This window comes from Panthera leo, chromosome B4 (assembly GCF_018350215.1).
Source record: "Panthera leo isolate Ple1 chromosome B4, P.leo_Ple1_pat1.1, whole genome shotgun sequence".
NCBI classification, from domain to species: domain Eukaryota; kingdom Metazoa; phylum Chordata; class Mammalia; order Carnivora; family Felidae; genus Panthera; species Panthera leo.
In genome coordinates, this window is record NC_056685.1 from 36,985,883 (window position 1) to 37,011,154 (window position 25,272).

Here is a 25,272-nt window from a genome sequence, read left to right on the forward strand (position 1 = left end):
GCCCCCGCCCCCCGTTTTTATGTTATTTTTGCTTCCCTTCCCTTATGTTCATCTGTTTTGTATCTTAAAGTCCTCATAATGAGTGAAGTCCTATGATATTTGTCTTTCTCTGACTAATTTCACTTAGCGTGATACCCTGTAGTTCTATCCATGAAGTTGCAAATGGCAAGATTTCATTCTTTTTGATTGCCGAGTAATACTACATTACATACATATATACCACATCTTCTTTATCCATTCATCCATCGATGGACATTTAGGCTCTTTCCATACTTTGGCTATTGTTGATAGTGCTGCTATAAACATTGGGGTTTCCCCTTTGAAACAGCACACCTGTGTCCCTTGGATAAATACCTAGTAGTGCAATTGCTGGGTCGTAGGGTAGTTCTATTTTTAATTTTTGAGGAACCTCCATACTGTTTCCCAGAGTGGCTGCACCAGTTTGCCTTCCCACCAGCAGCACAAAAGAGAGCCTCTCTCCGCATCCTCACCAACATGTTGCCTGAGTTGTTAATTTTAGCCATTCTGACAGGTGTGAGGTGGTTTCTCATTGTGGTTTTGATTTGTATTTCCCTGATGATGAGTGATGTTGAGCATTTTTTCATGTGTTGGATGGCCATTTGGATGTCTTTGGAGAAGTGGAGAAGTGTCTATTCATGTCTTTTGCCCATTTCTTCATTGGATTATTTGCTTTTTGGGTGTTGAGTTTGATAAGTTGTTCATAGATTTTGGCTACTAACCCTTTATCTGATGTGTCATTTGCAAATACCTTCTATTCCCTTGGTTGCCTTTTAGTTTTGCTGATTGTTTCCTTCGCTGTGCAGAAGCTCTTTATTTTTAATTTTTATTTTTTTATTAAAAAAATTTTTTTTAATGTTTATTTATTTTTGAGAGAGAGAGAGAGATACATACAGAGCATGAGCAGGGGACGGGTCAGAGACAGAGAGAGACACAGAATCTGAAGCAGGCTCCAGGCTCTAAGCCATCATCATAGAGCCCGACACGGGGCTCGAACCCACAAACGCAAGATCATGACCTGAGCCGAAGTCAGATGCTTAACCAACTGAGCCACCCAGGCACCCCAGAAACTTTTTATTTTGATGAGGTCCCAATAGTTCATTTTTACTTTTGTTTCCCTTGTCTCCAGAGACGTATTGAGTAAGAAGTTGCTTTGGCCAAGGTCAAAGAGGTTTTCGTCTGCTTTCTCCTCTAGGATTTTGATGGCTTTCTGTCTTGCATTTAGGTCTTTCATCCATTTTGAGTTTATTTTTGTGTATGGTATAAGAAAGTGGTCCAGGTTCATTTTTCTGCATGTCGCTGTCCAGTTTTCCCAGCACCACTTGCTGAAGAGACTGTCTTTACTCCATTGAATATTCTTTCCTGCTTTGTCAAAGATTAGTTGGCCATACGTTTGTAGGTCCATTTGTGGGTTCTCTGTTCTGTTCCGTTGATCTGAGTGTCTGTTCTTGTGCCAGTACCATACTGTCTTGATGATTACAGCTTTGTAATATAGCTTGCATTCTGGGATCATTTTTTGTATTTGTAATCAAAGTTTATCATTTTGCTCCCTCCCTAAAATTGTCTTTTCCATATCTCTGTTCGTTATTATTGTTTTAATAGTTGTCTAATATTCCTACAAATTGTCCATGATTTGCTGAACAGTTCTCTGATACATCAAATATTTTGATTGTTCTAAGTATTTACTCTTATGGATAATATAAAGTGAACTTCTTTGTAAAGCCTTTTCCTTTTTTCAGATTATTTTCCTATACTTGACTCTTAGGAATAGGATTACTGGGTTAGAATTTAATAGCATTTAATACTGTGCTTTTAAAAGGAATTGTATCTATTTAATTTTTTTAAGTTCATTTATTTTGAGAGAGAGAGAGAGCACATGCACAAACGGGAGAGGGTCAGAGAGAAGGAGAGACAGAATCCCAAGCAGGCTCTGCAACATCAGTGCAGAGCCCGATGTGGGGCTTGAACCCACAAACAGTGAGATCATGACTTGAGCGGAGATTAAGCATCAGACGCTTAACAGACTGTGCCACCCAGGTGTCCCTTTATCCATTTAATGATTCTAGCTACTATTTAAAATATCTCCCTTCTCTTTGTAGCATTCATAGTATAGTGAGTGCTCAAAATATTTGTAGCTAATTAGAATGATGGGTGTTTTTGTTTTTGTTTTTTGAGAGGGGGGTACAAGTGAGGGAAGAGCAGAGAGAGAAGGAGAGAGAGAGAGAGAGAGAGAATCCCACAAGGGGTCGAAAGAAAGAGGGAGAGGGAGAGAGAAGTGGGGCTCACTCAAAGTGGGGCTTGTGCTCACCCAAAGCGGGGCTCGAGCTTACCTGAAGCAGGGCTCAAACTCAAGAACTATGAGATCATGACCTGCGCCGAAGTCAGATGCTTAACCTACTGAGCCACCCAGACACCCCAAGAATGATAGATATTTTTGGAGAGGAGGAGGAAAGTGTGAAGAAGACTAGGAGCCTGAGGTTGTAAAGAGAAATAAAAAATGAGTTTGGGCAATATGTAACAGCAGGGAATTACATACATTAAGTCACTTGATATGGCTGTTTCTGCCTACAAATGATCTTGTTTTGAGGCCAGTGGAAATGATTTATTAGCAAATCTGCCTAACAAATCCGTCCTGCCAGATTGATAGGACTGGAAATTATTTCAGAATTGTTTCAAAGCTACCATAGTTTAAAAAAGAAAATGTACTGACAGTGTTCATGATAATTAAATTTTGTTTGCTTTTACTTACTTTTTAAAAGTGAGTTACATAAAATCTTGTTATAATTGGTCATCACGCTTTGTTATTCTACTTCTACATGAGTTGGAGAAGCTGTTAAGAAAGAAAAGTTGATTTGTATAGAAATTATCCCCCCAGGGAAGGAATATTTATTGACTACTTACCTTGTGCAAGATACCAAATTAGGCACTTTCATGTATTATCTTAATCCTCAAAACAACAAAACGAGATTGGTATTCTCATTTTTCAGAAAACTGAGATTCATAAAACTTGTGCCCAGATCATTAGTCTAGATGTCCAAGAGCCAGGCTTCATGCCCACGTTGCCTGACTCCAGGGCATATTATCTTTCCTATTGCACCCTATAGAAAAATTCAAAGTACTCTACTGATAAACATTGTCAAATATGGTAGCACTCTGCTCATTTCACAAATGAAGAATGTACCCAAATTATGGGAAATGATTGACAACTGATTTTTTTTTTTTTTTAAAGGACAGTGGTTTGTTACAATGAGGGCACAATGTGGAGATGATCCCTCAGCTTTGAGGATTTGTCATTTTTGGAGTATTTTGCCGTGACTCCTTTTAATTAAATGTTCGTTGTATACAGGTGGCAGTTTTCAAAGAACGGGAGCAAAAAGAGATCGAAGCCATGCATTCCCTCAGAGCAGCCAACCTAGCCAAGATGACAATGGTGGACCGCATAGAAGAAGTAAAATTTTGTATTTGTCGCAAGACAGCCAGTGGGTTTATGCTACAGTGTGAGCTCTGCAAAGACTGGTTCCATAACAGCTGTGTTCCCCTTCCTAAATCAGGTTCCCAAAAAAAAGGATCTAGCTGGCAGGCTAAAGAAGTAAAATTCCTTTGCCCTCTTTGTATGCGGTCTCGAAGGCCAAGGCTAGAGACTATTCTATCACTCCTGGTATCCCTTCAGAAGTTACCTGTACGTTTGCCAGAAGGAGAGGCCCTGCAGTGTTTGACAGAACGTGCTATGAGTTGGCAAGATAGAGCACGGCAGGCCCTAGCCACAGATGAACTGTCCTCTGCCCTAGCCAAACTGTCCGTGTTGAGCCAGCGTATGGTGGAACAGGCAGCTCGAGAAAAAACTGAAAAGATCATCAGTGCAGAACTCCAGAAAGCAGCTGCCAATCCAGACTTACAGGCAAGTTTAGGATTTACTTTCTTTTTTTATTTCATGGGATTATATTTGTCACTGTATAAATAGTAAATCAAATATATGTTACTGGCTGATGAGGAAAATAACAGTAAGTTGCCAGTAGCCATGTTATCAATAACACCTTTCTATATATAACTGTAGAATTTTCTTCAGATATATATCTAGGTAGTTTTAGTGAACTAGTACCTGGAAATATCATTGAGATGGACCTTGGCATCATAACCAAATAATTTAATCTGTACTAACTGTTGAACTTTATTGACCACTTAGCAAGTTCATTATATTTTGTTGATATTTTTTAATTTTTAATTTTATTTTTAATTTATTATTTTTTAAATGTTTATTTTTGAGAAAGAGAGAGAGAGAGAGACAGAGGTGAGCCAGGGGAGGGGCAGGGAGAGAGACACAGAATCTGAAGCAGGTTCTAGGCTCTGAGCTGTCACTATGGAACCTGGTGCAGGGCTTCAATTCAGAAATCATGAGATCATGATCTGAGCTGAAGTCGGATTCTTAACCAATTGGCCTACCCAGGCGCCCCATTAACGTTTATTTATTTATTTTGAGAGAGAGAGCGAGCGAGCAGGGGATGGGTAGAGAGGAGATAGAGAATCCTAAGCAGATTTTGCCCTGTCAGCCTGGAGCCTGATGCAGGGCTCAGTCCCACAAACTGTGAGATCATGACCTGAGCTGGAACTAAGAGACACTTAACCAACTAAACCACCCAGGAGCCCTACATTTTGGTGCATATTAATTACCAATGTTTATTTAGTATGTTGCTCTGTTCATCTTGGAATTTTTTGTTGTTTAGGGACACCTACCTAGTTTCCAGCAGTCTGCTTTTAACCGGGTGGTGAGCAGTGTATCATCTTCTCCTCGACAAACAATGGACTATGATGATGAAGAAACAGATTCTGATGAAGACATTCGGGAGACCTATGGCTATGACATGAAGGTAACTAATGGACAGGCTCTCTGAGTGCATACCCGATCACTGGGCTTGTTAAAAAAAGTTGTTGAACACTGATGTTTCCACTGAAAGTGGAAGAGAAAGTAGTCATCTATTTATACTGGATTTATGGTGTTACCATTTTTTCAAAGCCCTCAAAAATATAGGTTGATGAAATAATTTTCTTTCTCTTTTCTCTTTTCTTTTTCTTTCTTTCCCTTTCTCTTCTTTCTATTCTTTGGAAACAGTTTTTTTTTTTTTTTTTTTTTTTTTTAAGGATGGAATTTTTGAAAGATCTGTATTTTCCTCACCTTATAACTCCTTATGGCTTAGAAGGACTAGAAACATTATACATACAGATTACTAAAAGTTTTTATGGTTTATTTCAGTATTTCGTTCCCTTTGGGTTGTTAAAGTCTGTGTAGTTATGTTTTAAGAATCCCATTCTAACTGTGCTTTGAGTCTTTTTGCTCTGATCTCTCATCTGGTGATGCTAGATAAAATGTCCTATTTTTTTTTTTTTAATTTTTTTTTGACGTTTATTTATTTTTGAGACAGAGACAGAGCATGAACAGGGGAGGAGCAGAGAGAGAGGGAGACACAGAATCTGAAACAGGCTCCAGGCTCTGAGCTGTCAGCACAGAGCCTGACACGGGGCTCGAACTCATGGACCGTGAGATCATGACCTGAGCCGAAGTCAGACGCTTAACCGACCAAGCCACCCAGGCGCCCCAAAATGTCCTATTTAAAGATGAGTTATACTTGGGCCCATGGTTCAGATTTGCAGAGTCACAGCTGCAGCTAGAATAAGTTATTTGCCCTCAGTGTGGTTATTTTGATAATGACACCACACTGGTTTTGGCAAGTTTGTTTTGTGTTGGATTTTTACTATTTTGTGTCAGGCCCAAGTCTTTTGTCTTTTACCAAGTAATAACATCATGATCTAGGCAGAAACTCTGCCAGGTTACAGTTAACCCATTGATCTGTTTTATATTAGCCTTGTTGAACTGTTTAGAATTTATGTCTGTAACCAGGGAGTTCATACTCTGATGTGTGAAAAGGCGAGGTTGCCTTTTTTCCCCCTACGCCATAGCTATCTTTTGTTTGTCCTTTCAGTGTATAAATCAGGTAGGTCACTTCATTCTTAGAGCATTAATATCATCAACTTTAAATTTTTTTTTTTTTTTAACGTTTATTTATTTTTGAGACAGAGAGAGACAGAGCATGAACGGGGGAGGGGCAGAGAGAGAGGGAGACACAGAATCGGAAGCAGGCTCCAGGCTCTGAGCCATCAGCCCAGAGCCCGACGCGGGGCTCGAACTCACGGTCCGTGAGATCATGACCTGAGCTGAAGTCGGACGCTCAACCGACTGAGCCACCCAGGCGCCCCTTCATCAACTTTAAAGTCATAGGATAGGGGCACCTAGGTGGCTCAGTCGGTTAAGCATCTGACTTCAGCTCAGGTCACGATCTCACAGCTTGTGAGTTCAAGCCCTGTGGCAGGCTCTGTGCTGACAGCTCGGAGCCTGGATCCTGCTTTGGGTTCTGTGTCTCCCACTCTTTGACCCTCCTCTGCTCATGCTCTGTTTCTCTCTGTCTCTGTCTCTCTCTCTCTCAAAAATAAATAAAAACATTAAAAGAAAATTAAAAAAAAATCATAGGATATAAAATTAAAACTATCCATCATAGATGCTTATAAATGATCTGTTGGAAAATATTTTTCTCAAGATAAAAATGCATCTTGGGGACATTTTAATGAGAGAATTTTTAGTTTTAGGAATTAAAGACTTGAGCAAAGTTGAAACTTGAATTAGCTTGTTAAGGTTCTGAGCACCTCGTTACTCTGAAGTTAATGACATTCTTTGCTTACGAAGTTGTATAGGTTGACTAGGAGCAGCTGAAAGGGAATGTGGCCCATGCCACAAAGAAGTTAGTACTAGAATTGCCAGTTTACCGTAGCTTGGAGGCCTTTGATAACTGGGTTGTTATCTTTCTAGCACATTAAGTATCAACCAGTGCTCTAGAATTGCTGAATGGGGTGGACTTTGTTTGGAAGCAGATTGGTAACCTATGAAAACAAAACATCAAAAGTATTAGATGATTTTAAGGCTAGGGATCAAACCTGTGGTTTGATATGTTTGTACAGACTAGTCTTTTTTGCAAAATTTCTACAGTGGTGTTAGCTTATGGACTCTTCTTTGGTAGGGAAGACTTACAATATGAATCATGAATTTATAGTGTTGGCGATATATTTGACAATGTAGAAAAATAGCAGAATGGTAGGTGGCAAGATTTGGGGTAATTTTCAAGGTCACATTCACCTTGATGTAGGTATCTCTGCATTAAAAAAAAATTAAACTCTTGAGTATTTTCTCATGGAACAAGCACTTCCTGTGTAATTAAAATTTTATTTGCCAATTTATTTACAATTAGCTTGGTGATTTGTGACCATGAATTCATCTTTAAAATAATTTAAATTTAGTATGTTTGCTTGAGGGAGAGCCTCTTACTGGTTGAGGAAGAAGAGTAGGTAATTACATAGAAAACTAAAATCAGTCATTTGATCTTAGTTATCATAGCATCTAATTTGTGCTTTGCATTATTGGATTACTTCATTTGCAGGTAATATCCTGTAATCACCACTGAATCACTGAGTAGCAATTTAAGAAAATCATTACTTAGGAAAATATATATTTAATGAAGCAAAATTTGTCATGGATCTTTTGTGTTTGTGTCTGGCATAACCTTTGCGTATTCACGTGATTAATTCCTTTTTTTTTTTTTCCCCTTAAGTTTATTTATTTTAAGAGAGAGTACGCAAGCATGGGAGGTGGTAGAGAGAATCCCAAGCAGGTTCAGTGCTATCAGCACAGAACCCGACATGGGGCTCGATCTCATGACTGTGAGATCATGACCTGAGACGAAATCAAGAGTTGGATGCTTAACTGACTGAGCCGCCCAAGTGCCCCTCTTTTCTAACTCTCCCCCTTTTTTTTTAAATAATTTTTTTAATGTTTATTTATTTTTGAGACAGAGACAGCAAATGAACAGGGGAGAGGCAGAGAGAGAGGGAGACACAGAATCTGAAACAGGCTCCAGGCTTTGAGCTGTCAGCACAGAGCCCGACGTGGAGCTCGAACCCACAAACCATGAGATCATGACCTGAGCTGAAGTGGGGTGCCTAACCGACTGAGCCACCCAGGCGCCCCCACCTTTTTTTTTTTAACGTTTATCTATTTTTGAGAAAGAGAGAGAGACCGTGAGTGGGGAAGGGGCAGAGAGAGAGGGAACACAATCCAAAGCAGGCTCCAGGCTCTGAGCTGTCAGCACAGAGTGCACTGTAGGGCTCGAACTCACAAACCGTGAGATTGTAAACCTGAGCTGAAGTTGGACGCTTAACTGACTGAGCCACGCAGGTGCTCCTTTTTAATCCTTGGGTGGCTTGAGCTTTGGTGGAAAGACTCAATTTTTTTGTATTTAAAATATGTCTCTTGTAGATAGCATATATATAGAGGGTCCTTTCTGGACTGTAATTCTACATATATATGCATTCATAAAATGCAGAGTTAAGTCTTGTTTTTTGTGTTTTGTTTTTAAAGTAATATTACAATCTCTGTCTTTTCATTGGTAGTGTTTAGTCTATTTTCTTTTTTTTAGTCCATTTTTCATTTAACATAGTTGTTGACATGATTGTGTTTAAGTTGATCATCTTGCTGATTTTTTATTAATCTCTTGTTTTTGTTCCTGTGTTCCACTTTTCATGCCTTCTTTGGGTTAATTAAAAAAAAATTTAATGTTTCATTTCCATTATTGACTTCTTACCTTACACCTCTTTTTGTTTGTTTTCAGTGATTGTTCGAGGGCTAAAAATGTGTCTTTATCTTACCTAAGTCAGTATTGTACATATTCACATTTCATGCATCACCTTGGGGAAGTAATTTTTTTAAAAACCTCTTTTTAGCTATCATTATTTTCCATCATTGTTTTCTTTTTCTTTTTTTTTTTTTTAATTAAAAACATTGTTTTAGTGTTTAGTTTTTGAGAGAGACACACACACAGATAGACCATGAACAGGGGAGGGGCAGAGAGAGAGGGAGACACAGAATCAGAAGCAGTCTCCAGGCTCCAGGCCGTCAGCACAGAGCCTGATGTGGGCTCAAACTCAATGAACCGCAATATCATGACCTGAGCCGAAGTCAGATGCCTAACTGACTGAGCCACCCAGATGCCCCTCCATCATTATTTTCTGATCACTGTCCTTTCCATTTTGAAATCTTAACAGAAAGTTCCGTGTATGAGTTATAATGAAATGAGTAGAATCAAAGTCAGGAAAGACAATTCTAGTCAGTGAGAAGAAGCATCTGGGAACTAAAGCGGGGGTGCACTAAAGTATTCTTCCATCTGATGGTTTTTAGAAATTAAATTTTTGAATAGGGAAGATGACTGTAAACTGCTATTCCTAAATTCTCAGTGAGTGACATTGTCTTTTAGAATTCTCTTATAAGGGGTGCCTGGGTGGCTTGGTCGGTTAAGCATCCGACTTCGGCTCAGGTCATGATCTCGCAGTCCGTGAGTTTGAGCCCCGCATCGGGCTCTGTGCTGACAGCTCAGAGCCTGGAGCCTGTTTCAGATTCTGTGTCTCCCTCTCTCTGTGACCCTCCCCCGTTCATGTTCTGTCTTTCTCTGTCTCAAAAATAAAATAAACGTTTAAAAAAAAAAAAAAAAGAATTCTCTTATAAAACCTTTTAAGTGTCCTATTTAATTAAGGATAGTCTCATGATCTTCCTCTTGTCCACTGTACAAAGAGAATCAGGCAGGTGTTGTGCTAGTCTTTAAGCTGTGGTCTCTCGTCTCCTTTTTGTTTTTAAATTTATTTATTTATTTTGAGAGAGAAAGGAGGGGCCGAGAGAGAGGAAGAGAGAGAATCCCAAGCAGGGTCTGCACTGTCAGCACAGAGCCCAGTGTGGAGCTCGAACCCACAAACCTATGAGATCATGACCTGAGTTGAAATCAAGAGTCAGATACTTAACAGACTGAGCCCCCCAGGCACCCCTGTGGTCTCTCATCTCCTAACTCACTCTTCTGTACTCTGCTTTGTGATGCTGGGGATGGGACTCTACACTAGGGGTTTCTAAACTTTTTCTGTAATGTGTATATATTAACACACATTAATATACAATTAGATAAATAACACACATAAAGCTTAGTAAATATTTTAGGCTTTGTAAGCCACATGTGGTCTTTATTGCATATTTTTTTTCCCCCCACAACTCTTTAAAAATATAGACTATTCTTAGTTCTTACTCCATACAAAAAGTGAGCTGCCAACTGGGTTGCAATATGCCAACCAACTCCTGCTCTACACATTTGTTTTCTGCCTACTGCCTTCCTTCTGCCAATAAGAGGACATTAGAGAATATTAAAAGGCCTGGACAGTAAGAAGGGACATGATCTTTCCCCTGTTTTAGCCTCCATTTGTGTCATCTCTGAATTGCATGCTTTTTTTCCCCCTTCTTTTTTTACTCTGGCATCGGGAACTGGTTCCAATTTGTGGTTGTTTTTTTTCACATCCCTGAAACCAACCACATCATGTTCCATTAGAGATAGCAGAACTAACTGGCCAGCACTTCCTTCTCAGAGGTATGGGTCCCAACTCCACAGGGCTCCTTCTCTGAGCTTTGTTACCTCAAGCTCTAGGGTTGGCACCTCTCTCTTGGTGTTAGCTTGGTGTTTCCATTTTGCCTTTTCAGCCTTTAATATACATCTAACCAGTTCACTTTATTAAATTATCCTTGCTGAAATACCTGTGATTTCTGTCTTACTGATTGTTCATTAAAGCTGTACATGTGAGCTTCTGGAAACGAACTACAGGGGAATCTGAGAACCAACTAGAGCTGTCAGAAGTATATAATTTGAATGTTGTCAGTGAGGCTTTTTGTTGCAAGAGCAATTGATAAGCTTCTAGGTTTGAGAACCTTTAGAGAGGATTAAATGTTTTTTTAAGTTTATTTATTTATTTTGAGAGAGAGAGAGAGAGAGAGAGTACGTGAGTGATCACCAGCAGGGGAGGGGCAGAGAGAGAGTGCAAGAGAGAGAATCCCAAGCAGGCTCCATGCTATAAGTCAATGCGGGGCTCGATCCCACAAACCATGAGATCATGGCCTGAGCCAAAATCAAGTTGGACCCCTGACTGAGCCACCCAGGTGCCTCCTGGATTAAATGATTTGTGTCCTTAAGACGCCATGTCTAAACCTTTCTTCCCCTCCTAAGTCCATTTTAAGTGTCAAGATTGTCTAACTTGGTATAGGAGTTTTTATGAGATGTAGACTGTAGAAGGTAGATTATTTAATAGTACCTTTTTTTTTTTGTTTTGTTTTTTAATGTTTGAGAGAGAGACATGGAGCACAAGCAGGGGAGGGGCAGAGAGAGAGGGAGACACAGAATTCGAAGCAGGCTCCAGGCTCTGAGCTGTCAGCACAGGGCCCAACGTGGGATTGAACCCATGAACTGTGAGATCATGACCTGAGCCGAAGTTGGATACTTACCTGATTGAGCCACCCATGCTCCCCTAATAGTAATTTTCTTGAGGTTTATTATCTCTGTGGATTATTTTTGAGCTTTACTCATTTCCTTTTGGCTTGAAACTGTAATCATTACTGTTTTTCCTCCCAGTGGGCATTTTCTGTCCTATTTAATACTATGTATCTAATTTTACAATTGTATTTTTAGTATATTACAAAGCCTGCATTTAGATCTTTGTCACAGGGTAAATTAAGTGGTTCTAATTCTGAATACCCCTCTTTGTTTCTTCCTTAGGACACAGCCAGTGTGAAGTCCTCCAGTAGTCTGGAACCCAATCTTTTTTGTGATGAAGAAATTCCCATTAAGTCTGAAGAGGTGGTCACTCACATGTGGACAGCACCTTCGTTCTGTGCAGAACATGCTTATTCTTCTGCTTCTAAGAGTTGTTCTCAAGGTATTACCTTTAAAGCAATGTGGAGAAGATAGGCCTGAAACCAGTGAGAAAAAAAATTGTATTAATCAAGACTGTGAATCTCTCTTAAATGTATATCCTAGCCATGAAATGCTAGTAAAACCTGAAAATGCAATTTTGGTTAGGAAAAGCTACGTCCCTGTTTGCATTTTATGTTACTGGGTGGTAACCTGAAAAAACTTGCATTGAATTATTGAGTCCTAATAAGAAGAACTTTAGAGGCTCTCTAGTTCCATCTTTCATTAGTATAAAATCTCTAATAGGCCTCTATTTGTTCATTACCAGTTGTTGAGGAACTTGTTGCTTTTTAAGAGTATTCATTCTTGGGGCGCCTGGGTGGCACAGTCGGTTAAGCATCCGACTTCAGCCAGGTCACGATCTCGCGGTCCGTGAGTTCGAGCCCCGCGTCAGGCTCTGGGCTGATGGCTCGGAGCCTGGAGCCTGTTTCCGATTCTGTGTCTCCCTCTCTCTCTGCCCCTCCCCCGTTCATGCTCTGTCTCTCTCTGTCCCAAAAATAAATAAAAAACGTTGAAAAAAAAAATTAAAAAAAAAAAAAAAAAAGAGTATTCATTCTTGTTTTGGAAAGCTTTGTTAGAAAGTTCTTCCTTTCTTTGGTAGATAATTGCTCTTGTATGTCCACTTTCCTTTCCTCCATTGAAAATATATCATTAGGTCACACGTCTGGGAAGTAAAGGGTGTTTCTCTCTTCATTCAGGATTTTATGGAACAGCATATTATCGTTGGTTTATTAGGAGGATAGCACCTTATTTATATAGGGCAGCTCATGTGCTTACTGATCTTTTGGTCCCCTCTAAAACAGAGAATGGATTAAGAGATTCTTTCACATTCCCTTTCCACTTCAGTCACAGAGTGAAGAATCACTAAGGATCCAGATTTTTATTCTTAGCTAATTTTTGAGAGTGGGCATTAGAATTCTAGATCTTTTTTGTTTTGTATTTTTTGAAGATTTTATTCTAACTTTAATATGGATGCAGTGAATTCAGATGTCTAAAGTAAGTATTAGAGGAGGAGGAACCATTCCCCTAAATATTTACTTTGGAAACATTACAGTTTGTTGATAGTTTTCATTTTTTTGCTTTGTCTTTTGTTTTATTGGAAAGGTTCTAGTACCCCCAGGAAACAACCTCGGAAGAGCCCTTTGGTGCCCCGGAGTTTGGAACCTCCAGTGTTGGAGTTGTCACCCGGCGCTAAAGCCCAGCTGGAAGAACTTATGATGGTTGGGGATCTCCTAGAAGTATCTCTGGATGAGACTCAACACATTTGGCGGATTTTGCAGGCCACACACCCACCCTCTGAAGACAGATTCCTGCATATCATGGAGGCAAGAATTTAAAGCTTAAACCATGGCTTTAACATTTTTAGAATGTCTTGGTTCTTTGGAGGTACCACAAATGCCAGGATGGGGATGGCTGAGTGGGTAGTACTGTGGCTATCCTACTTTTTTTCCATTAAGCCAAAAGTAGTTCTGCTTTTTCATTTTCTTTATTAAGATTTTATATAATATCTGGGGGGGGCGGGGGAAGTAAACACCATTTCTGCTAAAAAGAAAGGAGGGCACTGAAAACTACCAGTTCTTCTAAGGAAGGAACAACTTCCTTATCCCAGACTCCCACTGTTGAAAGGCCCAAAAGAAGGCAGAAGAAAATATAGTGGTTAAAAAAAAGAAGCAAGGGAAGGGTTAAATAGGGGAGGAGGGGAGAATAAAAGGGAAAGGTTAAATAGAAGCAGACTGGGGTAGGCAAGAGAGTCCATGTTCATATATTAATACCTCATAGCAGGTTGCAGTTTATATGATGTTTTTCTATCTGTGATCTCATTTGATCCTCACCATAATCCTGAAGGGGAGAGGAAAGGATAGATGGGCAAGTATTGAGCCCATTCTACACATGAAGAAATTAAGGGTCAGAGAGGTAGAAACTTGCTTAGATCACACATTTAGTAAAAACAAAGAGACCTGGATTCCAGCTCTGGCACTGGACTCCTAATGTTCTTTTCATTATTCTTTTCCATTACTTATTTCCATGTAATGGAATGGTACGATGTCACTGACAATTGATACAGATATACATGGCATATGATAGTTTTTGGTTTGGAATTCAGATCAAAGGTAGTCTCATTTAGATAGTGTTTTCCAAAATACAAAGGGTTTACTTCTCATCCATTATCTCATCTGATCCTCTTTATTTTACACATAAGGAAACACAAAGTATTGAGAGGGTGAATTTATAGTGCAAGATGTGATAGACTTCAGACATTTATAATGCAGTGTTTTGCATTCTGAGGTTTCTTAGGTTCCTGTCAAAGATTTTCCAGTTTCAGATATGTCACAAAATGAGTTCTCAAGTGGTGTTTCTTAAGTAACTATCAAGCTTAATGTTTTTCAGTATTCCTTTCTGTACCTCCTCCTTGTACTTTCTGTTGCTAGACATACTTTTACTGTTAAAATTTTTAATGTTTATTACATTGGCATATAATAGAAATCAGAAAAATATTAGAAAATTGAAAAAAAAAAAGTAAGAGTTTTTTGTTCTAGCCCTTGCCAAAGTTACTACGTATCTTTTGTAATGAGATCATGGATATAGTTTTAGGTTTTGCCAACCCTTTTGATAACTTGGCCTTCAGGAATTTATTAATTGTGAGTTAGTAAAGAACTGTAGTAGTAGTAAATGAAGACCAAAAAACTTGTTACATAATTCAGTGTACATTTAGTGCTTTTAGCTTTATGTGTATGTTTTATCTCAGTTAAACAGAGGTGCTACACACTATACTAATATATGCTAACAACGATCTTTTTTCCCTAGTAATCTAAAGTCAGATGTTTTATATAGGCTTGCCATTATTTTCATTGAATATTAACATTTGATTTCTTGTTTTTTAATGTTTATTTTTGAGAGAGAGTATGTGCACGTGTTTGTGCAAGCGGGGGAGGGGCAGAGAGAGAGGCGGGTGGACAGAGTATCCGAAGTGGGCTCTGCACTGATAGCAGAGAGCCTGATGTGGGGCTCAAACTCATGAACCCATAAAATCATGACCTGAGCTGAAGTTGGAAGCTTAACCGACTGAGCCACCCAGGTGCTTGCTTTTTTTTTTTTTTTCTTTTTCTTTTTTAACATTTATTTATTTTTGAGAGACAGCGCGTGAAAGGGGGAGGGGCAGAGGGAGACACAATCCGAAGCAGGCTCCAGGCTTTGAGCTGTCAGCACAGAGCCTGACGTGGGGCTCGAACCCACAAACTATGAGATCATGACCTGAGCTGAAGTCAGATGCTTAACTGACTGAGCCGCCCAGGCGCCCCTATATTTGCTTTTTTTTTTTAATTTTTTTTTAACATTTATTTATTTTTGAGACAGAGAGCATGAACAGGGGAGGGTCAGAGGAAGAAAGAGACATAGAATCTGAAACAGGCTCCAGGCTCTGAGCTGTCAGCACAGAGCCCAACGCGGGGCTCGAACCCACAGACCGCGAGATCATGACCTGAGCCGAAGTTGGACGCTTACTGACTGAGCCACCCAGGCGCCCCTATATTTGCTTTCTTAAAATGTCTTTTAAATATCTTTAGAACATTTATTATATATAATGTACACAACATAAAATTTACCATTTTAATCCTTCTAAGTATACAGTTCAGTTGTGTTAATTGCCTTTACAGTGTTCTACAACTATTGCCACTGTCAATTTCCATAATCATCCCAAACAGAACTTCTGTACACATTAAACAATAAATACCATTTCCCTCTCTCCTCAGCTCCCGGTAACCTCTGTTCTACTTTCTGTTGCTGTTGTTTTTGTTTTTGTTAAGGTTGTCTACTCAAGATACTTCATATAAGAGAATAAAACTTTTTAGATGTCTTGCTTTAGAGGTACCTGGGTGGCTCAGTCAGTTAAGTGTCCTACTCTTGATCTCAGCTGATGTCTTGATCTTAGGGTTGTGATTTCAAGCTCCACGTTGGGCTTCGTGCCAGAAGTGGAGCCTACTTAAAATGAATGAAAAAATAGTAAGAAAGATTATTATTTAAAATAAAATAAATGTCTTGCTTTAAAATTGTTTCTAATTTTATATTGATGAAGGATGACAGCATGGAAGAGAAGCCATTAAAAATAAAAGGAAAAGACTCTTCAGAGAAGAAACGGAAACGGAAGCTAGAAAAAGTAGAACAGCTTTTTGGAGAAGGAAAACAGAAGTCCAAGGAGTTAAAGAAAATGGATAAACCTAAAAAGAAGAAATTAAAACTAAGTGCAGAAAAATCAAAGGAGCTGAATAAACTGGCCAAGAAACTGGCAAAAGAAGAAGAGAGAAAGAAGAAGAAGGAGAAGGCTGCTGCAGCCAAAGTTGACCTTGTGAAAGAGACTACTGAGAAGAAGAGAGAGAAAAAAGTGCTGGACATCCCCTCAAAGTACGACTGGTCAGGAGCGGAAGAGTCTGATGACGAAAATGCTGTGTGTGCAGCACAGAACTGCCAGAGGCCCTGCAAGGACAAGGTGAGCTCTTAACTATACGGTCACGTGGGAGAGAGGACAAGGAGCAGCAGTTCTCCAGACAGAAGTTTGATGAAATGAGAATATGGTTTTGATTCTAGAATTTGGGCTTCCAACTTAATATGTTTTCTACAGTTTCTATAAACCATTGTGAATTATGAGGCTGTTAGGTCAGTGTGCTTAATAGAAGAGATATTGTGCTTTAAAAATCAGGTACTTAGTGAACATAAAGAGACAAGAGCAGAGAGAAGCTATGTGATAACCCTGGGTAGCAGTGCATTTCATGTGGAGCTGGCATAGCAGTTTTGGTATAGTCTTTTGCCTTCCCTGTAGGGTGACTCAGAGAACTAAATACCTTGTCGGTTAGTCACAGTGGCCTGAAAACATTCTGGGCCAGTATTTTAAGAGCTCTGGAAAATTGCATTAAGATTTGTTCTAAAGACCTAAACTAAGGGGTTAAATCTTCCCGTTTGGTCTGTGTCTTACCAACACTCAGGCCTGTGTGCATTCTTCTAAATGGAGTAAGAGTTTTTCAAATACCTTGTGAAGAAATAATTAAGATCTTTAAAGGTATTATTTTAAAAATTTCAGTATATTAATTATCTGATGGCCATTCTTTAAGTAATATTGATGTTATGAACTTCTGAGTAAGATGGATGGACTTTATGAAAAATCCCAGTTCATTCAATGACTGGAGGCATCTGTTATGGTTCCCATCAAGATTATTAGTAAATTCATAGTTTTTATTTGATAATGCTTATTATACCACTTGGTACTTAAAATTGTAATACCTCTTCAGTTTGAATATATGAACAGAGAATATAACTGCACCATTATTCCCTTACTTCCCTCCTCAGTCAGATTCTTGTTAGAGCTTGAAGAGGTCACCTTGTCCAGGCTCTTCATTTTACAAATGATGAAACCAGGACTCAGTGAAGATAAATGATGTGACCAAAGTCATAGAGCTAATTAGTGCAAAGCCAAACGTAGAACCATGGTTTCCTGGCTCCCAGACCAGGTTTTCTCCACTAATATCCCCCACCCCACCAATAATTAAGATGTAAGTACAAAAGCACATTCCAAAACTGAATGACACTTATATTTAAATTACACTTATTAAATGTTTTCCACTCATTTTTAGAAAATGAATATATATATGGTAAGACACATATCCCATAGTCTAACCTTCCAAGGACAATATCTACAAATATTTTACTGTGTTTCCTTCTAGTCTTTTTTTCTATATGGCTTATTTTATGTTATGTCATAAAACCTGTTCACTTTTGTATCTTTATTATATAAATTTTTCTGTTTTATGAATATTTTAAAACATTTTAGTAGTTACATTATATATGTGTGTATATTATTTTTCTTTCATTTTGAATTTATTCTCATCCGAATTTGTTTATTAAAGAAGCTGATGAAAGGTTAACTTTTTCTTTGGGTACTGAAGAAGTATTAGCAGCTCATGTTGGCAGAAGCTTCTCCCTTTTTTAAACTAATTTTATGGCAGTTTCAGGACTGGCAGCAAGATGGTGTTTCTTTTTTAAGCTTTCCTATCATCCTTCCTACAATGTTTATATCCATCACAAACTTTTTGCTTTCTGTTTTTTCACCTTTCCACCTAATAATCTTTCCCCTCTTCTGCTCAGCATCGTAAATATGGCTCAGGTCATCCATTATCTTCCTGTAGCATATAAACGTTACAAGCAGTTTTTTTTATCATCTGCTATAAAATTGTTAAATAATTTAACACATGCCCTGCTTACTCTCAGGGTTATGAGAATTAAGAGGAGATCATTTATATGAAAACACTTGTTAACCAAAATGCAGTATAAATGTTAAGGATGTAATGGTTATTTTTAAGTGAGCCCTGAGATTTGCTCCTAATGTTAAAGGTATTTTTTTTTTTTTTTAATCTGGAAAGTTGTCTTAATAGAACTGAGGGAGATTTAACTGCACATTCAGAGAAAATGTCTATTTCAAACTGTTAAAACACATACAAAGGTGAGGAAGGTGTGTCTTAACCTGTCATTAGTTTACATAAAAGAAACAGTAAATGTTGTAATTTTTTTAATTTTTTTTTTTTTTTTTTTTGAGAGAGGGATGGGGGTGGGGAGGTACGGCCTGAGAGAGAGGGAGACAGAAGATCCAAAGCAGGCTTTGTGCTGACAGCAGAGAGCCCGATGTAGGGCTCGAACTCATAAACAGTGAGATCATGACCTGAGCCAAAGTTGGACACATAACTGACTGAGTCACCCAGGCACCCCTAAATGTTGCATTTTTATAGTGTGTTTAATTTAACTTTTTAAATAAATTTTTTAATAAAAATTTTTATATGTTTATTTTTGAGAGAGAGAGAGCATGAGCAAGGGAGGGGTAGAGAGAGAGGGAGACACAGAATCTGAAGCAGGCTTCAGGCTCTGAGGCATCAGCACTGGGCCCAGTTGCAGGGCTCTAACTCATGAACTGAGCCAAAGTCAGATGCTTAACTGACTGAACCACCCAGGTACCCCTAATGTGTTTAATTTTAAACAGAAATTATTTCAGATTGTAAACATTTTGCTCATCATTGCTGTTTTGCAATATTTATGGTTCTCCACGTTTGTTCTTGAAACTAGTTTTACTAAATAAGAGGTGTATTTCTTCAACTGCTTTGTAAAGAATTTTACAACTTTCTCCATTTGAAGTATAGTATTTTTCTAAGAAAACCAAATTAATGCATGGCATAAAATGATGGTTAAAAAAGAAGAATGTTTTTAGAGAAGTCTGTGTTCTTTAAATATCACGAAGCAAAAAATAACTTCTAGCGTTTGTTCATATTTAGGTAAATGTACATTTACCATATTTCTAACCAATAATTACTATTACTTTTCCCCCACAATGTGCAGATTGAGAAAACTTTGAAGGGCTACCTAAACGTACCTAGCCTCAATTTCAAGATGTTTTAGAAAGAGAAAAGAAAAATATTACCAGAATAATGGGAAAGGGTTTAAAAAAAAAAGTCTCTTTTCCACCATTATCAAATTAATTTCAAGGTGTAATTAATTTTAAAAATAATGAAAAAAAATAACTATTTTCAAAAAATTAGTTTTAAGGTTCGGAATCTTCTCCCTGAAGTCTGCCACTTTCATTCAGTCTTACTGATACCAAAAGTAAAAGAAGTTAACTTGAAAAGGAGCACATTCTTTAAGCTAACATTTAAGTAAACTTTTTTTTTCTGTATTAGAATATTTAATCATCTTATGAAAATAGACTTTTTTCCCTTACCTTTTTTTACCTTTTTCCTGTGGGCCTTTTCCTTACCCATTACTATTTCCATAAGTTTTAGATGGTTAAATAGAGATGAAGTTGATAAACCTATGTCTCACTTTTACTCTTTGTCAGCCACTCTGATGTATTAAAAGATTTTCATAGGGTGCTATCTCAGCCAAAGTATTTGCCTTTCCATTATTAGTTCATATCTCTTTTTAAAACACAGGTAATCAAAGGTTGGATTACCCTCAACAAGTGGTGATGTGAGATTGGGTAACGAACTGTCCCAGTTTGCCTGGACTTTCCAGTTTTAGCATTGAAATTCCTATCTTGGGAAACACATCAATCTTGGGCTAAGAGAGCTGGCCACTTAATGTTAAGAGCATCAAAAAAATATACACAAGGATTCTGAACATTGTTCTCTTGTACTTCATTAAGTGAATTGTTTTAAATTTCGAATCTGGTTTTTGCAGAGAACCTTGGTGCAGTAGAGATTGAATGCCAAAATAACAAAAGCTTGGTCGGGTAACTAAGCTAAGACTATCACTAAATCACCAGGCTTTCTTTTTTCCCAGTGCAGTAATAAGGCCCTGTGAAGTGAACAAAATGAAATATGGTAAATATTTTTAAGTGTAAATATGAAACCATATAGCAACACAGGAAATACTAAATTAACATTATTTCCTGTATTTAATGTATTTCTCTTTAAAAATTTCCCCCAATCCAACTGGTAATGTATTTGTACTATACTTTCAAATCTTTTATCAGTTAATATTTGAACAACTCACAGCTGTGAAGTTTTTTAATTATTTTTGTGATTTGATAAGTAAATCTCTTAAAACCAATGAAAGGGGAAGTGACTATTAGAGCCTAATGTGCGGAAAACCAAGTTCTGTGTTCTTGAGTTTTCAGCCTAGTACACAATCTGTTGCCCCTGTGTCAAATCTTCAGTTAATTCAGTTGAAATTCCAAACTTTGGTTTGCTTTATGACCCTATGGGCCTTTTCAAACAGAAGTAGAACTGGAATTGGATTGTTATTAGTACATGAACATGACAAAAAGATACTAGTAAGGGAAGGATTGTTTTTTCCCTGCTAGATTATTAGGGTAAATTGATATATAACCTGTAGGCTGAGATACAATCTGTGTACTGATACATGTCTCAAGAAAAGTTTTATACTGTTTTGGAATGGTGGGAGAGCTAGGCTCTAGGAGTGGACCTCTAGCCAAAATCACAAAAGAGAATGTGTTCTCATCCTTACTTGAGACTGATAGATTTAATTTGGGGAAACCTGGAATGCAGTGCAGAATTAGATTTTTAAAAAGATAGGGCCACTTTTTCTTGGCAGGATATACTGATAAATTGGGAACTTTCTTATCCTATGGGTTAGCATGAATGGGGACTGGACTAGATTAAGAAGGTTGAAAGTAGGACTAGAGTTATCTACTGGTTCAGGGTGGCATCATAAACAGGGTAATATCTCCAATTTGGGCAGCCCAAAGAAACACAGATCATCTTCCCAGTTCTCGTTACCAGTGCCAAATAGCCAAAACACTTACCCCAAGTTACTTACCATCACATTAGCACTTTGTAAATCTTCATTGCTATAGTACCTATATGTTTAGTTTGTTGCAAAGAAGTCATTTATCTCCCTCTTTTGTCTTTCATATAGTAGTTTGCTGCAATAGGAACAGTTCAATTTTCTTTACTGCACTGACTTCAGAAACTAAATATTACATAAATAATTACAGAACAAAAACAGAAGGAATTGTTAAATTGCTCTGAATTTACCAGCAAGCAGTATCACAAAGTACTAGGAATGATCAAATTTAGAAAATATAAAAATTACCTAGAATCTGACTGAAAATATAAGCTCTGGTTTGTACCCCCAAGATATTCTGAGTCTGTAGGTTTGGGTTTGGGATGGGTCTCAGCCGTACTTTTAATGAACACAACAGGCAATTCTATGTAAGTGGTCTACACGTTTTTGAGAAGCAGTGCTACAAGCAGTTATTTCAAAGTGCAAAATGGATCTTGTGTAAGATAGTATAATGAGTAGAGGCATGAAACTGTGATCTTGAAAGATGCCACTCGGTGAGCTAGCTGTTTTACCATACATTATTTCATTTAATCTTCTAAATAATCCTGTAAACAGAATATTATCTCCATTTTACAGATGAGGAAATTGAGCCTTACTGAGATTAAATTCTTTGCCTCAAATTGTACACATCAGAATTCAGAACTTGTGACTGAATTCAGTAATCTTTATTGTACACAGCACTGTCTCCTAATAACTAGAACTCTAGAATAGGAACAATGGAAGCAGAAAGATTCTTTTGACAAGTGATTTTTCCCATGCTTTATTACAACCCTAAAACCACTAACATGAGCATCATCATTTTGATAACTCTTTGAGTACTCGGAAACTAATTTAGAAACTACTCACTTTCCCTGAATCTCATTTACCTAGCCCAAACCTTCCTCCTCTGTTCTTTTCTCATAAACTTCACTGAGGTACCTCTTTGATCCCTTCATACTCCTTACTTTGCTCTGAAAACTGGCAAAGCTCATTGTAAGTGGCTTTGTAAGTTGCCAGTGAGATGATCCACTTTGTACTGGGGAGAGGAAGAGTAGCTCTTTTAATCTTAAAGGTTCTCATCTGCCATGACATCAGTTATAAAAACTACCACATTCACCCTCCAGATACAAAAACCCAAATCATCTTATTGTTAACTCCAGGCCCAAGGCTTAATAAAGTCACCAAACTACAGTCCCTTTCTAGCCTTCTATGATTACAATATCCTCTGAAGGGTCAAAGTTTGCCTGGCATCTGCCACTGACCTATCAGTTATACAGACTTGAATTTTAAACCCCAGAGTGATCTATTGACCTGTGACTTTGACTGTTTTAATTGGTTAATTTGTAAGATTTGACCTCTGATATTTGCTAACTTTTTATAGGGAGTTGTATTTGTAACGGAAGAAGAGAAGAATAAAAAATATTAGTTTTAAAAGTGGCCTATGTGACTGCTTTTCTAAAAAGGTATTTAATGCTCTTAGTACTTTGGCTTATCTCTTTGAAATAAAGCTAATACACAGGATTGCCTTCACATTGTTGTACTCTTCCTTTCTTGATTGATAATTGCATTGTCTTAGCGTCTAGAAATTGTTAATATTAGCTAAAACTACTTGGCTGCTCTATTAGAAGTTCCTTTTTTGTCAAGTTTTTCTCAAACATGTTTCTGCCTCAAAAGGATCCCTGGGTATTTATGAGGTAATGGAGTACCTAAGAGGCCTAATTTTGTGGACATACTGTGGTAAAATATAATTTGGGGATATTAACTTCCCAGCTTCTTTCTTTAAAAAGTAACCCCATAAAAAGTCATTGTCTGTCTCTGGACATCCCAGTTATTTGCTATCATTTAAGCCAAGAAAGCTCTTTGGTTTGCTTTTTTTTTTTCTAGGCTTAATGTTTATGTAACCTAAACATTCCTCAATCTTGTCTCCTACAGGTAGACTGGGTACAATGTGATGGTGGCTGTGATGAGTGGTTTCATCAAGTTTGTGTGGGTGTATCTCCAGAAATGGCTGAAAATGAAGATTACATCTGTATAAACTGTGCAAAGAAGCAAGGGCCAGATAGCCCAGGTCAAGCACCACCTCCTTCCTTCATAATGAGCTACAAACTACCAATGGAGGATCTTAAGGAGACCAGTTAGCAGTTGCTGGGTTAGTTTGGGACATGGGGGGAAATGGACCACATTGAGACCTTAGTCATCAAGTAGAGTGGTTTAGATCCACTCAGAATGTTGCTTCCAAAGACAAATGGCCTTCAGAGAAAGTCCTCTTAGCGGACTTCCTCTTTGCATGGACTGTGTGACCTACATTCTCTTCAACACATCTATGCAGAGGGTGTCTTTGGTACAGCAGCCAGTATTTCAGTTTATGTCTCCTCTGAGTACGGTATGTTACTTTACAGCCAGACATTTGATTGAGCTCTAGAGTGGCTGGTTGGCATTAATACATTGGTATGTTAGCAGGGCATGTAGGATGTGGCTTATGGCCAGTTGATACTAGTTAGAGGTTTACAACCTAGAGGCAGTACTGTCTGGAGGTGCTGACTACTTGGCTCTCCTTAGGACAGTTGGACAGGAGTGAGAGTACCACTCTCCTTCCACTGTTACCTGGCATGTAATGCCCTACGGATATAGCCATGGGAGCAACAGGGCCAAAGTTACTCCTGTTAGTAGTCATGGGATAGTAGCACAGTCTAGACCCCAGCTACTTGTGTGTGTTTGTACCAAGAAGAAAACCCCAAATGAGAGGCAGATCACCTTATCTTCCTAAGGAGGAGTGTGTCATCTAGTTCAGAAGTCTGACTAGATTGGATTCTGGGAAGAAGAGCTTTTCTTATTTCAAGGCAAGGAGCCTTTTTTTTTTTGGCTTTGAGAAGTCTTGCTGTCTTGGGTCTGCATTTTAGAGACGAGCAGGTACATGGATCCAGGCTCCTGCAAAAGAAAAGAAGACAAGTCAGAATGTTTTACTGAGACCCAGTGATGCATGCTTTTCGGGGAAACCTTCATTTACAAGTATACCAGACCACCAGGCTTCAGGCATGGCCATGAGCAAGACCAGCAAATAACAGCTTTTTGCCTTGCAGCCCTGACCCCGATGTCTGCTGTTTCCAACACTGGCAATTTCTGATACTGGCCCACAGCAGATGCTGTTGAATAACACCCTGGCTTCATCAGAGGATATGGGGTTGTAGCACCTCCGGGTGATAAAGTTGTTTTAGTAAATCCATTTTTAAAAAAAGAAAAAAGGACTTGTTTTTACTTTTTTCTAAATGTCTCTGACTACTGACTGTTCTATAAATAGATTATTTTTCCTTTTTTAATATACATATATGGATATATAAATATATATATTTACTGTTACCAGCAGCATATGACAGAATTTTCAGCATCAAAAATCCATTTGGGGGCTTGCTTTCTCTTTTTGCTTTTTAATAAAGAAACCCCATTCCTTCCTTGTAGTACAAGGAGTTAGCACTTCCTTCTCCATCCTAGCCTGACCACATCTTCCATCTTGTTTTTATTCATAGATCATTGTATTTCCTTTGTGTTGTTGGAACTTGTCCCTGTCTATTGGGAAACTTGGTCTTACTATTTCTGTGATGGCTGGTTTGTTTTGTTTTTGTATGTGAATGTTTGAAACTATGGTGCTGTGCCCTCTTCCCTCCTGTTGTGCTCTCTATTGTTAAGGTGTTAGGTAAGCTGTATGGAAACTTTTATTAGAAGGGGACTAATTTTTTTTAAAGGACAAAGAAACAACCCCAAAAAACTAAAAATAGTGTTTTGTCTTCACTATGCCGTGTCCCTTTATTTTGTTTAAAAATCTGTGGTTTGGCTTAATTTATCAGTTTTCTTTTTAAAAGAGGGGAGCAGGGTGGGCCTAGAGAACAGCTTATAATCTCCTGTTCCCTTTTTGTCCCAGTCTCTTTTAAAGAAATGTCTTCTAGTAACTAGAAGTGAAATGTACTGTCCAGTTACAGTTTGAGTGGGTATGAGATTTAACTCAAAAGGCATCTTGCTAAAAAAACAAAACAAAACAACAAAAAAAAAAACAAAAACTTTTCCTGTAAAACCC

At 38.2% G+C, this 25,272-nt stretch overlaps 1 protein-coding gene across 1 annotated transcript in view; it reads left to right on the forward strand.

Annotated features, from left to right (window-relative positions):
• Positions 1–24,144, forward strand: part of KDM5A (lysine demethylase 5A) — a 94,174-nt gene extending 70,030 nt beyond the window's left edge. Inside the window, exons 23-28 of the mRNA XM_042945475.1 lie at positions 3,365–3,916; positions 4,740–4,883; positions 11,694–11,853; positions 12,993–13,213; positions 15,961–16,371; positions 23,136–24,144. Of these exons, the coding sequence (XP_042801409.1) occupies positions 3,365–3,916; positions 4,740–4,883; positions 11,694–11,853; positions 12,993–13,213; positions 15,961–16,371; positions 23,136–23,342 (1,695 nt within the window). The 3' untranslated portion in view covers positions 23,343–24,144. The remainder of the gene's footprint in view (positions 1–3,364; positions 3,917–4,739; positions 4,884–11,693; positions 11,854–12,992; positions 13,214–15,960; positions 16,372–23,135) is intronic.
• Positions 24,145–25,272: the final 1,128 nt, after the last annotated feature.